Source organism: Caretta caretta, chromosome 1 (assembly GCF_965140235.1).
Source record: "Caretta caretta isolate rCarCar2 chromosome 1, rCarCar1.hap1, whole genome shotgun sequence".
NCBI classification, from domain to species: Eukaryota; Metazoa; Chordata; order Testudines; family Cheloniidae; genus Caretta; species Caretta caretta.
The window spans coordinates 311,100,448-311,115,250 of record NC_134206.1 but is presented as its reverse complement, the minus strand read 5'-3'; the positions used below and the strand labels follow the sequence as shown (position 1 = coordinate 311,115,250).

The 14,803-nt window shown below is 42.1% G+C and overlaps 1 protein-coding gene across 2 annotated transcripts in view; it reads left to right on the top strand.

Moving 5' to 3' along the window:
• Window positions 1–2,778, top strand: part of AASS (aminoadipate-semialdehyde synthase) — a 51,559-nt gene extending 48,781 nt beyond the window's left edge. Inside the window, exons 23-24 of one of the 2 annotated variants that reach the window (XM_048836194.2) lie at window positions 353–529; window positions 2,270–2,778. In XM_048836194.2, the coding sequence (XP_048692151.2) occupies window positions 353–529; window positions 2,270–2,388 (296 nt within the window). In that variant the 3' untranslated portion in view covers window positions 2,389–2,778. Of the gene's footprint in view, window positions 1–352; window positions 530–2,269 lie in introns of those variants that run through there. The other variant, XM_048836195.2, reaches the window with a different exon arrangement.
• Window positions 2,779–14,803: the final 12,025 nt, after the last annotated feature.

Here is a 14,803-nt window from a genome sequence, read left to right as displayed (position 1 = left end):
TAATATCATGGGACTGATTCTGATCTCACTTATGCTGATGTGAATAAGGAAAGTCTCCAATGAAGTCCAAGTAAGTTCAATAGGACCGATGCGCCAAATCTCCATATTACAGAACTGTTATCATTCTAAATGGGTTTATTTTATATACGAAATGTTCAGGATGAGGCGCTTAGCACTGGCAGGTGGCTGTTTGGGTTAATCAGAAATAAGAGCCTAAAGCAGAACACACACTTGATTTGTCAGCTCACGGCCTGCAGCTGATCTTCTCCTTGTGTGCACAGTGCCTAGCACAATTGAGCGCTTCATAACCATAATAGAAATGATATATAATAATCTAGGTTTGTCTCTTTAGGTGCTGGAGAACGAGATATGATCATTATGAGAAATGAAATAGGTATCAGGCACCCATCTGGCCATTTGGAAGATAAATTCATCAGTCTGGTTGTGTACGGTGATGATAAAGGATATTCTTCAATGGCTAAAACTGTAGGGTACCCCACAGCTATTGCTGCTAGGATGGTTCTAGATGGTAAGTGCCTATTCATCCTATACTATGACTATAGAATTATTGTTTTAGGGAATTGCTTCACACCTTTCTTTGTGTTCGGCTACCTCTAGAAAACGTAGAATGCGCACGCATGGCTTGTCTACACTGGCACTTTGCCGCGCTGTGACTTTCTCGCTCAGGGGTGTGAAAAGAGCGCCACAAGTTTCAGCGCTGTAAAGCGCCAGTGTAGACAGAGCACTAGTGCTGGGAGCCGCGCCTCTTGTGGAGGTGGCTTTAGTGTTGCCAGGGTAGACTAGCCCATAGTTTATATAAACCACCTTTAGAAAGTCTTGAATTGTTCCTGTATCATCTTAAATTGATTTTTTTTTTTTAAATTTCCATTTTTGGGTGTGGATATGTTAGTGATTTTCTTAAATTACTTTGTCACTGATTAGATTTTAAAATCTAAACTGTACCAAAGGCATGTTAATGATACTTATTAATGACTAACATCTACATAGAAGCTTTCATCCGAAGGTCCCAAAGTGCTTTTCTGCCTTTGAAAAATGATCTACAAAGTATGGGTTAAGAGTGAAAACTCCATGACATTTTTAGTCCCCTCCTAATCTTTATGCTGAATGGTCTTAGGGCCCACTGCTGAAACCCCAGAATAACTCTATACTAACTAAAATACAAATCTAGCCGTGCAGACCGATTCCTGATTTGATTTTCAGGGATCATGTTAAAGGAGAGATGGGAGGGATGTTAGATCATTTTGAGGAATGGGAGCTACTCTTTCTCCATAACCAAAATCTTCCCTAAAATCACAACAAAAAAATCACTGTCCTTGTTCTCTATCTATCGCTGCTTTCCAGTGTGATTATGTGCATGCAGAGAAGGAGGGGAGCATTACTTTTCCAAGATGCTCTATCCTTGCCTCTCCTCTGAGAATTATACTCTCTCCTCTCAAGACTGAGATCCTACTCATTCTGTGGCTTACAAGGAGATTGCTGAACCACAAAGGGCCAAATTCTGCATCTACTCCCATGAGTAATTTTGCCAATCAATGGGGCTAGTTGTGTGAGTAGAAGTTACTCAGCATGACTAAGGACTACAGAGTCTGAGCCAAGGTATTCAAAGGCTTCAGCTCACTTGCAAAATTTTAACTATCCTTAAAGGATTTTGACTATTGTTACTAAATTACTATTTTTGCCAGGGAAGAGCAGCCTTTGACATGGCAAATAAACTTCTGTTGCATTGAACAGAGAGAGATCCTGACTCACAACAGGCTAAAGGCAGACAAAGCTAGATGCTCTCATCTGCACCCTCTGAATCATTTAACTTTTGAGGCCTGCATTAAAGTTAACCAATCAGACTGTACATGTAAATAAGCACATGCTTATTGGTTGTAGCCACCTCTACGCCATTCCACACATTCAGATCTCCGTTCCTTTATTGGCTAATTGGAAATGAAGAAAAATTTTCTGAGTCTGATTTCACCTTGCTTTTTTTAGTTTGGTTTAAAAGGAAACAAATTGTTACACGACTGACACTCATGGCCAAAATGGAAAGTCTTCCACATGTTTTCTTGGATCCGTTCGAAATGTGTATACCAATACATATGACAAGTTCCGTTTTTAGTATCTCTCGAAATTGACTTTTACCTCCAGGCAGCATCAGTACTTTACCTAACAGGTTAATAAATCCTGATATACACTGCAACAGAAATTAGTATATGCACATTAGTCTAAATATCATGTAATTTCCTTTTTTATCTTTCAGGTGAAATTGATGCCAAAGGTATGGTAATTCCATTGAGGAAGAATATCTATGCACCAATACTTGAGCGCATTAGAGCAGAAGGCATTGTATATAGTACCCAAAGCATTATCAGACAATAACTGACAACAAGAGATTGAGCTTGATATTTTTTTTTTTTTTTTTGTTAAAGGATCTCAATTTTGGCTTCCCGTTTTATGCACACAATTGTGGGCCCACTACTGAGCGTGCCTACAGATTGCAGCACAAATGATGCCCTTTGTAAAATTATCTACCTGCATTTATGTGGGCCTAATGAATATTTAGATGTATAAATGGTATCACTTTTCCCTTCCAAACTGAGGGGGCTGTTCAATAAACTAATTGTCTCTGCCCAGGTCACATCATAAAGTGCCCAAAGCCTTTTGCCATCAACATAGCTTACAATGCATTATTACACTGTATAATACATTAATGATGTATTAGTAGTATACACTTTGCTAATAAAGGAAGATATCTAAGGAGATTTTAAACACGGTGTATATTTTTAGAACATGAGAGCATGTTATTGGCAGAAGCATGGAACTCTATTGTAGGAAAAATCTCAGGGTTAGGCCCACAAAAGGATTTAGGGCCATAACTGCCACTTTAGGTGCCTAAATAAAAAATTTAGATCCTCTGATCCCCATGCAGCTGCCACCTAACTCTGTACATGCCAAAAATACTATGGCACATAAATTGCTTTTGGTAAAGTTCCCATGGTGCCTAAAAATATGTCTGAATATGCAAATAGCTGCCTTAGTCTAGGTGCCCCAGTGCCACTGGGGCTTAGGCATGAGCTAGGCATTTTCCACCTGTTTCTCCTGCAATAAGAGTCCCAATATGGTAGCTGTTCTCAGAAGCACATTCTCTCTGGCCTGATGAAGATTTATTTATACTCAATGGAACAGCTTCAACAGGAGCAGGGTTGTGTACAAGGCCGGGCAAGCAGGGGCATGGGCCCCCCAATCAGCAGGGGCACAGAACTCCTCCAGCACCAGGGCTGCAGTGGCGGGGAGAGCCAGCTGCTTTAGGCAGGAGAGCAAGCTCCTGCTGGAGCTGGGATTGGGGAGGGAGGGAGGAAAAAACGAGCCGGGGGAGTGGGGAGGGGAAGGAAATGGGGAGCCGGAGCTGGCGGGGGGGTGGGGTGGAGAGACCAGTGAGCTCCTGCCGGGGTGGGGGCGGCACAGGAGGTTATAAGAAAGGAACAGCTCCTCCTCCTTTTTTGCTTGCTGCAGGAAAGGGCTTAGGTATCTAACTCTAGGAAAGGGATCGTGCCTGTGAATTCTAAACTGAGAGAGGTGCCTGGAGTTTCTTTGAGGGGTAGGAGTTGAACTATACCCCCTCATCATCGTTTCCTATTGGCTAGCTTACATGACTCCCCACTCAGCATGCTGGCTTTTGTGGATTCCATTCTTAGGCACCTAACCCTCCCCATGCATTGTATAGGGAGCATGGGTACATAACTTAGCTATGGAAGTCACTAGGTAGCAGGGTGCCTAAAACGTTAAGCACTGTGATGCTTAACATTTAAATCCTCTTTGTGGACCTAGCCCTTAAGTGTATATTAATATGACAGAAGTAAGTCTGGTTAATGAGTTCCAACCAGTAATTAACTTTAAACATCGTCTTGGTCTAAGTCGTTGACAAATTTATACCAAAGTCATTACCAGAAGCAGAACTAAATACTGAATTTGCATCTTGTTACCAAGAAAATGTTGATCATGTAAAATAAATGAATAATATTTTTGTACATCTCAGGGTAATATGAAAGCAATTATAATTTCAGAAAGTCTAGCTCGCTAGCGCATTCAATCATGTGAAATCTTGAAATGTCAGTCTTTAAATATAAAATCTGCATTTTCATATCTGCCAGATCTGTGCCTCTTGGAGATCGGAATAAATATACAGGTTAATAGAGTGCTTTAAAAAAACAAACAAAAAAACCCACACCAAAACTCATGTTTCTAGTTACTGAATAGAAGCTTATTATACAGTGGATTAATAACTATAACATGTATTGCTTTTTTTTTTTTTTTTTTTTTTACTTTCTTTCCAGTTAAAGGGCATGCAGTGGCATATAAAAGTACTCTACGCTTGGGATTAGCAAGGGCATTTAGGTTGTAAATATAGTGCAGTTAAAATGTCATTTGGAGAAAAACTCTTAAGTCTGTTTACTTTTGAATTACTCTTTCCACTTGGCCTAGCAGAATAATGTAATTACAAGTGTAAAAGAAATTAGATTCTGTGGTGCGCAAGGCCTTAAGATATTATAGGCAGAGAAGTGTAAATCCAGGATGTACTAATGTTTTTACACTGGTCTGTGAGTGCTTTCTCCTTCTTCTCTGCCTTGTCCTAGAACACATTGTGAAAACATTCATCCAATACGTTAATCAGTTAGGACTTCCACAGAGCAGTGTCTGGCCTGTAAAACTGTCCTTTCTTCTTGTAATACTGACCATTGATTCTAGAAGTCTGCCTGCTTTCCTTCTTGGTTCTTCCCCACTGCACTCTTCTCCCTAGTTTACTATGTCACAGCCCTGAGAGGCTGGGCTACCAGAGGGAATTTTTGGTTTTGGCAGCTTGTCCAATAGTAGGAATCAGCTGCAAGCATAGATGAAGTTCATGATTAGAGGTAAAAATAAACTATTTTCACAGGAGTTAGATGTACTAGGTGCCGTATTTAATAAGATGATGGTTGGCACAAAGCTGAGGATGGAAGGTGGTAGAGGAAGGAAGCAGAAAGTAAGGGATGGTAGGAAAAGTCCAAGGGTCAAATAGAGAGGTGTCTAGGGAGGGATTTAGTAGTGGAACTACTTCATGATCCCAACTCTTGATTCTGTTAGGTTCTATTAGATGATCAGGATAAATGGATGAAATCCTGACCCCATGAAGGCAATGGGAAAACTCCCATTGGCTTCAACAGGACTGGGATTTCACCCAAGAACTTTATCTAGAACCCCTGCACCCACTAAACCATGCATTCATTTCCCCCCATGACAGAAAGCAAGTGCACTAAGAAAATGGGGTTTGAGCTTTTGTTTTTATTTTTTTTTAAATACTGATTTCTGAGCAGGAGAGGAGGAACCGCTCTGGTGTTTCCTTCAAGAACTACCTCTGCTCCCTTCGAAGGGATATGAGAGAAGGTATTGCTATTTCCCAGCACTTGGGTTGTGTCTTTTCTGCTAGGCCATTTTTTGAAACCCAAAAGCCACTGAAACTTTTTCTACAGTCTTCAGACTTGCCTTTAAAGTAATAGGGAGAGTGCTGAAATTTGTATCAGCTGATGCATAGTACTTAAAGAAAAAATACTGGATTTAAACAAACCACTTTGTGTGGAGTGAACATAGCTTTTTGCTTTTTAAATATGGGGACTTCTGATGTTGGATTATTTTGTATACAACATGGATTTCTACATGTAGAATTGATAGCTGTCCAGGGCTTCTCTTGTGAAGTTTTCAATACACAATAAATGTCTTTTGAAGCTGAGTTTATACTTGCCTCCTTTTTGTTTTTGCATGAATCACAAAATATATTATGGTTGTGGCTGCAGAAACTAATCTCCCTGAACACATCGGGGTGTCCAGAAGCTGTTGTCTAAACTAGACTCCAGGGTGAAATTCTGGCCCTGTTGAAGTCAATGGCACAACTCCCATTTGACTTTAGAGGAGCCAGGGTTTTCCCCAGAGGCTCTGATTCTGCAGACTTCAATGGGGCTCTGCATGAGTACAGGGGTCTGCCTGTATGCAGCAGTGGGTGAGATCAGGGCTGCTATCAAGATGCATAAAAACTCAACCACACAAACATTAGAAACCCAGAAAATGCACAGTTGTACTTTCCACACACCCACAACTGTAACTGTACCTCTGTAGAGCTGGCAATGGGGATTAAACCCCCATACTTAACACCACCTGCCATTTTCTACACCCCCTCATTTTCAACTCCAGATCTGCTGTCCTAGCTTCACACTTCCATGGACCCGTACTGCTCCTTGAGCGGGGGCGTACCAGCAGAGGGTAGGACGATCGGCTGCCTTGTCTAGATGTACGGGTTCTGCTTTAACTATACTGGTACAGTTAAAGTGGTACAGCCCTGTCTTCCTGCACTGTGGATGCCGTTGTACCTGTATAGCTTACTTTCGTAAAGGAAGGGGAATAAGGTATACTTCTGTAATGCACCTTCAAACTGTCTCCACAACAGGGCTTGTTCTAGTATAGCTATTTTGTGTGGTGGGTTTTTTCCTTTTTTAAATGCTAGTACAAAACCTGTGTAGAGCAACCCTTTGCTGAAGGATAAGGTAATGGAATCTTACTGAGAGATTCCTTTGATTTGGGATTAGAGAATTTAAAACACAATTTCTTTAGAGTAGCAGCTGTGTTAGTCTGTATCCGTAAAAAGAAAAGGAGGACTTTTGGCACCTTAGAGACTAACAAATTTATCGGCACATAAGCTTTCGTGAGCTACAGATCACTTCATTGGATGAATAAAGTGGAAAATATAGTGGGGAGATCCTGCATACACAGAGAACATGAAACAATGGGTGTTACCATACAGACTGTAACAAGAGTGATCAGGAAAGGTGAGCTATTACCAGCAGGAGAGTGAGGAGACGGGGGATGGGACCTTTTGTAGTGATAATCAAGGTGGGCCATTTCCAGCAGTTTACAAGGACAGTAGGAGGGGAAATAAACAAGGGGAAATACTTTTACTTTGTGTAATGACACATCCACTCCCAGTCTTTATTCAAGCCTAAATTAATTGTATACTTGGAAAATTAATTCCAATTCAGCAGTGTTTCATTGGAGTCTGTTTTTGAAGTTTTTTTGTTGAAGAATTGCCACTTTTAGGTCTGTAATCGAGTGACCAGGGAGATTGAAGTGTTCTCTGACTGGTTTTTGTAGAGCTTGGCTGTAGACAATGGATTGTGTGGTGTGGTCTGGATGAAAGCTGGAGGCATGTAGGTAAGTATAGTTGTCAGTAGGTTTCTGGTATAGGGAAACACCACCCTATACTGGAAACCTACTGACGACTATACTTACCTACATGCCTCCAGCTTTCACCCAGACCACACCACATGATCCATTGTCTATAGCCAAGCTCTATGATACAATCACATTTACTCCAACCCCTCAGACAGAGACAAACACCTGCAAGATCTCTATCAAGCGTTATTACAACGACAGTACCCACCTGCTGAAGTGAAGAAACAGATTGACAGAGCCAGAAGAGTACCCAGAAGTTACCTACTACAGGACAGGCCTAACAAAGAAAATAACAGAACGCCATTAGCCATCACCTTCAGCCCCCAACTAAAACCTCTCCAACATGTCATCAAGGATCTAAAACCTATCCTGAAGGACGACCCATCACTCTCACAGATCTTGGGAGACAGGCCAATCCTTGCTTACAGACAGCCCCACAACCTGAAGCAAATACTCACCAGCAACCACACACCAAACAACAAGAACACTAACCCAGGAACCTATCCTTACAACAAAGCCTGTTGCCAACTGTGTCCACATATCTATTCAGGGGACACCATCATTGGCCTAATCACATCAGCTACACTATCAGAGGCTCGTTCACCTGCACATCTACCAATGTGATCTATGCCATCATGTGCCAGCAATGCCCCTCTGCCATGTACATTGGCCAAACTGGACAGTCTCTACGTAAAAGAATACATGGATACAAATCAGAAGTCAAGAATTATAACATTCAAAAACCAGTCAGAGAACACTTCAATCTCTTTGGTCACTTGACTACAGACCTAAAAGTGGCAATTCTTCAACAAAAAAACTTCAAAAACAGACTCCAACAAAAGATTGCTGAATTGGAATTAATTTGCAAAGTGGATACAATTAACTTAGGCTTGAATAAAGACTGAGAGTGGATGTGTCATTACACAAAGTAAAAGTATTTCCCCTTGTTTATTTCCCCTCCTACTGTCCTTGTAAACTACTAGAAATAGCCCACCTTGATTATCACTACAAAAGGTCCCATCCCCTGTCTCCCCCCCACTCTCCTGCTTTAATAGCTCACCTTTCCTGATCGCTCCTGTTACAGTCTGTATGGTAACACCTATTGTTTCATGTTCTCTGTGTATGCAAGATCTCCCCACTATATTTTCTACTGTATGTATCCGATGAACTGAGCTGTAGCTTACGAAAGCTTATGCTCTAATAAATTTGTTAGTCTCTAAGGTGCCATAAGTAATCCTTTTCTTTTTACGATTTCTTTAGTTTCCCTTTCTCCTTTAATTTTACTACTGCTCCGCTTGACTCTTGAGCTGGCTGAGAATATCAGGGTTGGAAGGGACCTCAGGAGGTCATTTAGTCCAGCCCCCTGCTCGAAGCAGGACCAATCCCCATCTAAATCATCACAGGCAGGGCTTTGTCAAGGCTGACCTTAAAAACTTCTGAGGAAGGAGATTCTACCCCCCCCTCCCCCAGGTAACGCATTCCACTGCTTCACCACCCTCCTAGTGAAAAAGCTTTTCCTAATATCCAACCTAAACCTCCTACACTGTAAGATGAGACCATTACTCCTCATTCTGTCATCTGCTACCACTGAGAACAGTCTAGATCCATCCTCTTTGGAACCCCCTTTCAGGTAGTTGAAAGCAGCTATCAAATCCCCCCTCATTCTTCTCTTCTGCAAACTAAACAATCCCAGTTCCCTCAGCCTCTCTGCATAAGTCATGTGTTCCAGTCCCCTAATCATTTTTGTTGCCCTCCGCTGGATGTTTTCCATTTTTTTCACATCCTTCTTGTAGTGTGGGGCCCAAAACTGGACACAGTACTCCAGATGAGGCCTCACCAATGTCGAATAGAGGGGAATGATCATGTCCCTCGATCTGCTGGCAATGCTCCTACGTATACATCCCAAAGTGCCATTGGCCTTCTTGGCAACAAGGGCACACTGTTGACTCATATCCAACTTCTCGTCCACTGTAACGCCTAGGTCCTTTTCTGCAGAACTGCTGCCTAGCCATTCAGTCCTTAGTCTGTAGCGGTGCAAGGGATTCTTCCATCCTAAGTGCAGGACTCTGCACTTGTCCTTGTTGAACCTCATCAGATTTCTTTTGGCCCAATCCTCTAATTTGTCTAGGTCCCTCTGTATCCTATCCCTACCCTCCAGCATATCTACCTCTCCTCCCAGTTTAGTGAGGGAGAGAAGGCTATAACAGTGTGATCTGCCTCAAGAACCCCTTAGCAAGATAATCAAAGAGGCAGAGTTCCGATCAGGGGGTTTTGGTGTGGGGAGCATGACATTAACTGTATTTTTGAATTTTTTTTAATGGGTAAGTAGTTAAGTATTTTTCCTTGTTCAAATGAAAGGTGTAAAACACTTATTTGTAAAAAGTCTAGGCTGGTGGACTGCTAGACTGATACTGAGGTGGTTTAATGAGTGTAAATGAAATGGTTCCATGATTACCGAGCATCACAAAAGTAATCTCAATGGCAATACATATATATTCCATCTAAATTTCCCCCCACACTCTATTAAGGTTGCAAAGTGAAGCACTCAACCATTAGGAGATGCCAGTGTCAAGATGGCCCTTGCACCCTTAATTTAGCCCCCTCCCCCATACATTATGTTATGGTCCAGTCTTTAATTAGATGATCTCACACTTTCCCCACCTCCCTCTCCCTCTGCACCTATTAACCTCCTCACCCCTATCTACACCCTCCCGGCACCTGGGTCCTGTCCCCCTCCCCCGCAACTTTAGGAATGTGCCCACACACACTCCTCTGGCCACTGCTGCTCCCATCCACTGTCCCAGCTTCCTCTGTGTACCTATCAAAACTCCACCCCGTCCTCTCTGCCCTTATTCACTGGTCTGTCTTTTCTGGCTCTTGCCCTAACACTGCACCTATCTACTCTCCCAGCTTCCTAACTCTTCCATTCACCCCTTCCCCAGGGCCCTTTATTTTCTCTAGCCTCCTGCTCCCCACATTCCTCAAACCTCTGCTTTCCAGTCAGTCTGCTGCTGCCTTCTCCGGGTTGCTTGGGCTCTCAATAACAAGAACCTTGGGAGTGCAGGAACGAGTGTCACCCTGAGTTCAGTTCCTATGCGTGTCACCACTGCAGCCCTGCACAATGGGGAGATGCCGTTGCAGGGAAAGTCCTTCTTCAACCCCTGCAGGAAAATGCCAGTGGAAGCTTCAGAGCATTTAACTGTCAAATGCTAACAAGGCTCTGCATGTTCAGAGCTAACAGTGTGGCCAAATTTGGGTGAAGTGTTAGGTGGATAGCTAACACCAGGATAATGTCTCTGCCAAATAGCAAGCCCTTGCACCCAATATTGGAGGTGGTAGAGTTCCTTAACAAAATGAGTAAGAATTTCTATGGACACGAGCAAAACACCCTTTCTTCGCTCTCTGTGTCCCACTCTCCCTGTCCCCCAACCATCTTATTCTCAGGAATGGCTGGCCAGTTTTAGCAGAAATGTTCCAAAACCAGTTATCTTGAGGGAGCCACCCAGAATGAAAAATGTCTGCCCAGACAGTAAAGTTATAAGCAACGGAAACCAGGGTCTTATAAAGCCAAGGAGCAGGCAGCTGTAACCATTACACATGGTCGAGAGCCTTAGTTTATGGCAATTGTTATTGTGTCTTTAGAGCAGTTACAAGTGATACATAAATGACAGCTGTAAAAGTTTTCCTTATATATGCAGTCACAATAACAAATGCTGTATTTTCAGGAGTTGGGAGTGTTGCTGGTGAGTGTATGTTTATTTGGGCCATTTATGTGGGTCTTCTTAGCAGGAAACCTGTTAAGCATAGCATGACATACACAGGTTTAAAAAAAAAAAAAAAAAAAGCCTTAAATTGACATTTTGTTGAGTTAGTTGGAGACTAGCAGTCTGTCCCTAACATCTTTTCCCCACTTGACCCAATTTACAAAGACAGGATCTGTCTTTTGAGGCTATAGCCTGGATTATAAGAAAAAAATTAAGTAAAAGATGGCCTTTGTCTGAGAATTACTTGCCAGCTCTATTTGGGAACTGACACGCATTTATTAAAATCAATAATCCATCACAGGTTGAAGATTAGGGAAGATTTCTTATGATGCTTAATTTTTTTCCATATCAGAACCAGTATGTGTTGCTAAAGAGATTATCCTAAGGACTTATGTTTTAAATAACTTGTCAGGCATGCTAAGATGATGAATATGATTGCAGACATCAGTGGAAAAAAATCTTGGAATACCACTTGCTTCCTTGGATTATTATTTTAAAATGGACAGTGTTTCTTTCAAACTAGTTTTGTAGTTTGAAAGAAATACTGATTTCAAGGGTGAATTTTCAAAATAGGACCTTTCAGTTTTGCTTTTAGTCTGAGTTAGATTTAAGAGCTACAGGAGAGTGTATTTACCTATAAATCATTTTGTGTACTTGGATTATATATAACTATTTTTAAGTGGAAGAGGTGGGGTAAAAATACTATCAGACGTTGTCAGGGGAAAAAAGCCTGACATTGGGTTGGGTTATGGTCCAGTTTTCCTAGCGCAAAAGCTGGAGCAGACACAGGCTTTAGGGTTACTTGTGCTGTTGCCTTGAATCAAACTGTGTGCTGATATTATGGTGAGGAGAGCAAATATAAAGTAAGAGGATTACGGAATAGGGTTTGGGAAACAGCCATAAGATCAAAATTAACCTCACTGGCACTTGCATCCCAGGGGATTAAGAGAAGAAAAAGTATTTTGTCTGTTTATGTTCTGTGTTGTTGGAACAGAAGAAGAGAGCCTTAAATTCCATTGCTGCCCTGTTTGAACTATTTATGCAAAGGTTTCAAGCACTTGAGTGCTTTGCAAGAAGTAGAATCCAGTTGCCTAGGCCCCTTAGAGGAATATGTCGTCTGGCAAAGAAGGAACATCCTACTTCTTTAAAATACAGCTCAGCTGAGGGTTGCAAAGATGCAATTTATGGAGTTTTACAATGTTATAAATTAATGTGTATTTTTGTGGGCGTGATCAGGGACAATATACATGGAACTCTTTCGGTTTATCAAATGAAGAGAAAATATGCAAACTACAGAGTATCTGTACAAACATAAGTTTTAAAAAACAAATCTAAACTTTTTCTGACATTCAACATGGCTAAGACAATATAAATAATACTGCATCATATCCACACACACAATGTACCCCATTAAGCTATATTTTCTACCTAACCTAGCATTAGCAATGTACAAATATGACAAGTAACAGCGCAAGAATCACCTTAGCAGCCAGCAACCTGATTCACAAAGAATGGCTTCTTTATTTCCATATGAGTTATTTGTGCAATTGGTTGACCCTTTGAATTAGGGAGGCAGGGGGGCTGCATAAGTATAGAAGCAGATGAGATCAAGTGGAAAATGGGATTTAACAGAATAAACACATTGGCACAATTTTAGAAGACAAATTATGCATTGTCTTGTTTTGACTGATTCAGGTCAGTCCACTCACACTTGTGATTTCATCTACATGTTACACAGCAAAATGAATGAGTTTGCCTAATTTTCTGGGCAAATCAGTTCTACTTAGGACTTGTCTATGTGTGCATCAAGTCACGGTGTAACTCTAGCTTGCTGCGTTCCAACTGGCCACGTGGACCCTGCTACTGTGCGCTCAAGTTCTGTAGCATGCTTTGATGTACAACTATTTCAAAGTGAGTTCTTATAAAATGAGACTCCTGGTTGCTGGAGGACCGAGACAATGTTAAGACTCCAGGACTGTAGACAATAAATGAGAGAAGCTGAAGACAAAATTTTATAAATGATTCCAGTGGCACAGGAACACTTTTAATGGGGGGGGGGTGCTGAAAGCCAACACCCTTACCCTTGTCTGCCTCTTCACCCTGAGCTGGGGGTGGGTGCGGGGCCAGGAGCAGAACCCGGGGCAGGCAGCCAGGAGGGGAGGGGAGGTAGCCAGGACCCCAGGGGAGGGGGGAAGAAGCTGGGACTTGGGCATCGGAGCCCCGGCTAAAACCTGGGGGTGCTGCAGCAACCCTCGCACCCCTAGTTCCCACACCTATGAATGAGACCCATGTGAAGTTACACAAACAAGCAACGTTGCATGTCTCAGTACTTCTAGCTTTCACGGTTCTGAATTCTGGAGCCCAGAGATCCATTTAAATGCCTATCTGTTGTCAGGAACTCCTCAGGTAAGCACAAAAGAATGTCAATACTGAGTCAGACCAGTGGTCCATCTAGCTCAGTATCCTGTCTTCCGACAGTGGCAAATGGCAGATGCTTCAGATGGAATGAACAGAACAGGGCAATTGAGTGATCCATGCCCCATTGTCCAGCTTCCGGCCGTCAGAGGCTAGGGACACCCAGAGCATGGGGTTGCATCTCCAGTCATCTGGTACAGAAGCTGATTTAAGTGATAGGTTACATACCACACATAGTAGTTCTGCAATTTCATATTTGAGTTCCTTTAGAAATCTTGGGTGAATATCATATGATCCTGGTGACTTATTACTGTTTATAATTTGTTCCAAAACCTCCTCTACTGACACCTCAATCTGGGACAGTTCCTCGGATTTGTCACCTAAAAGAATGGCTCAGGTTTGGGAATCTCTGTCACATCCTCTGCAGTGAAAACCAATGCAAAGAATTCATTTAGTTTCTCCACAATGGCCTTATCTTCCTTTAGCATCTCAATCGTTCCATGGTCCCACTGATTGGCAGGCTTCCTGCTCCTGATGTACTTAAAAACTAACAGCAAAAAAAAGCTTTAAGGCTTTTGCTAGGTGCTCTTCAAATCCTTTTTTGACATGCCTAATTATACTTTTACACTTGCCTTGCCAGAGGTTATGCTCCTTTCTATAAAAAGAAAAGGAGGACTTGTGGCACCTTAGAGACTAACCAATTTATTTGAGCATAAGTTTTCGTGAGCTGTAGCTCACTTTCAATGTTCCTCAAGTGTACAAAGGCCTCTCACAGTGCTCCGAAGAGCTCCAAGCCCAAGTAGGTCGATCTTCATCTGCTTCTAGTTTCTGTCCGGGATAAAATCCATTCCCCTCTCATTGCCACAGCATTTCTGTCCAGCCTCATATCAGATATGCCCCCTAAAAATCTAAAACCAACTGTGCCAAAGTAAACTGGTTATTGTTACCCTAGCCTCTCTAAGATTTAGCGCTGCTTCAGCCTTCTCTATTCTCATGGACATAGCGGGTCTGATTTTAATATACAGCCTCTATGTCTAAAGTTATAAATTCAAAGGTTTGAGGAAGCTTGAAGGAAGGTTGAGGGGGCAAAGCCGAGACTCCTAATTCCTACTTAGAAACCACTACTTCTTGTGATGCTTCTGCCAGGTTCTGGTTCCTGCCTCACAGCTGGAGGCAACAAGGAGCTGAGAGCACAATCATAACCAGATGGGGCAAAACCAGCCTGGAGGAGGCAGGCCAGGACTTAGCACTCATGAGTTTCACACAGGAAGTTTTTTTTAACTTGAGCCAGTAATACTGTTCTTGATAAGTAAAATGTCTTCAGTATTGATGACGCATATTGTTTACTGTGCTAGGCA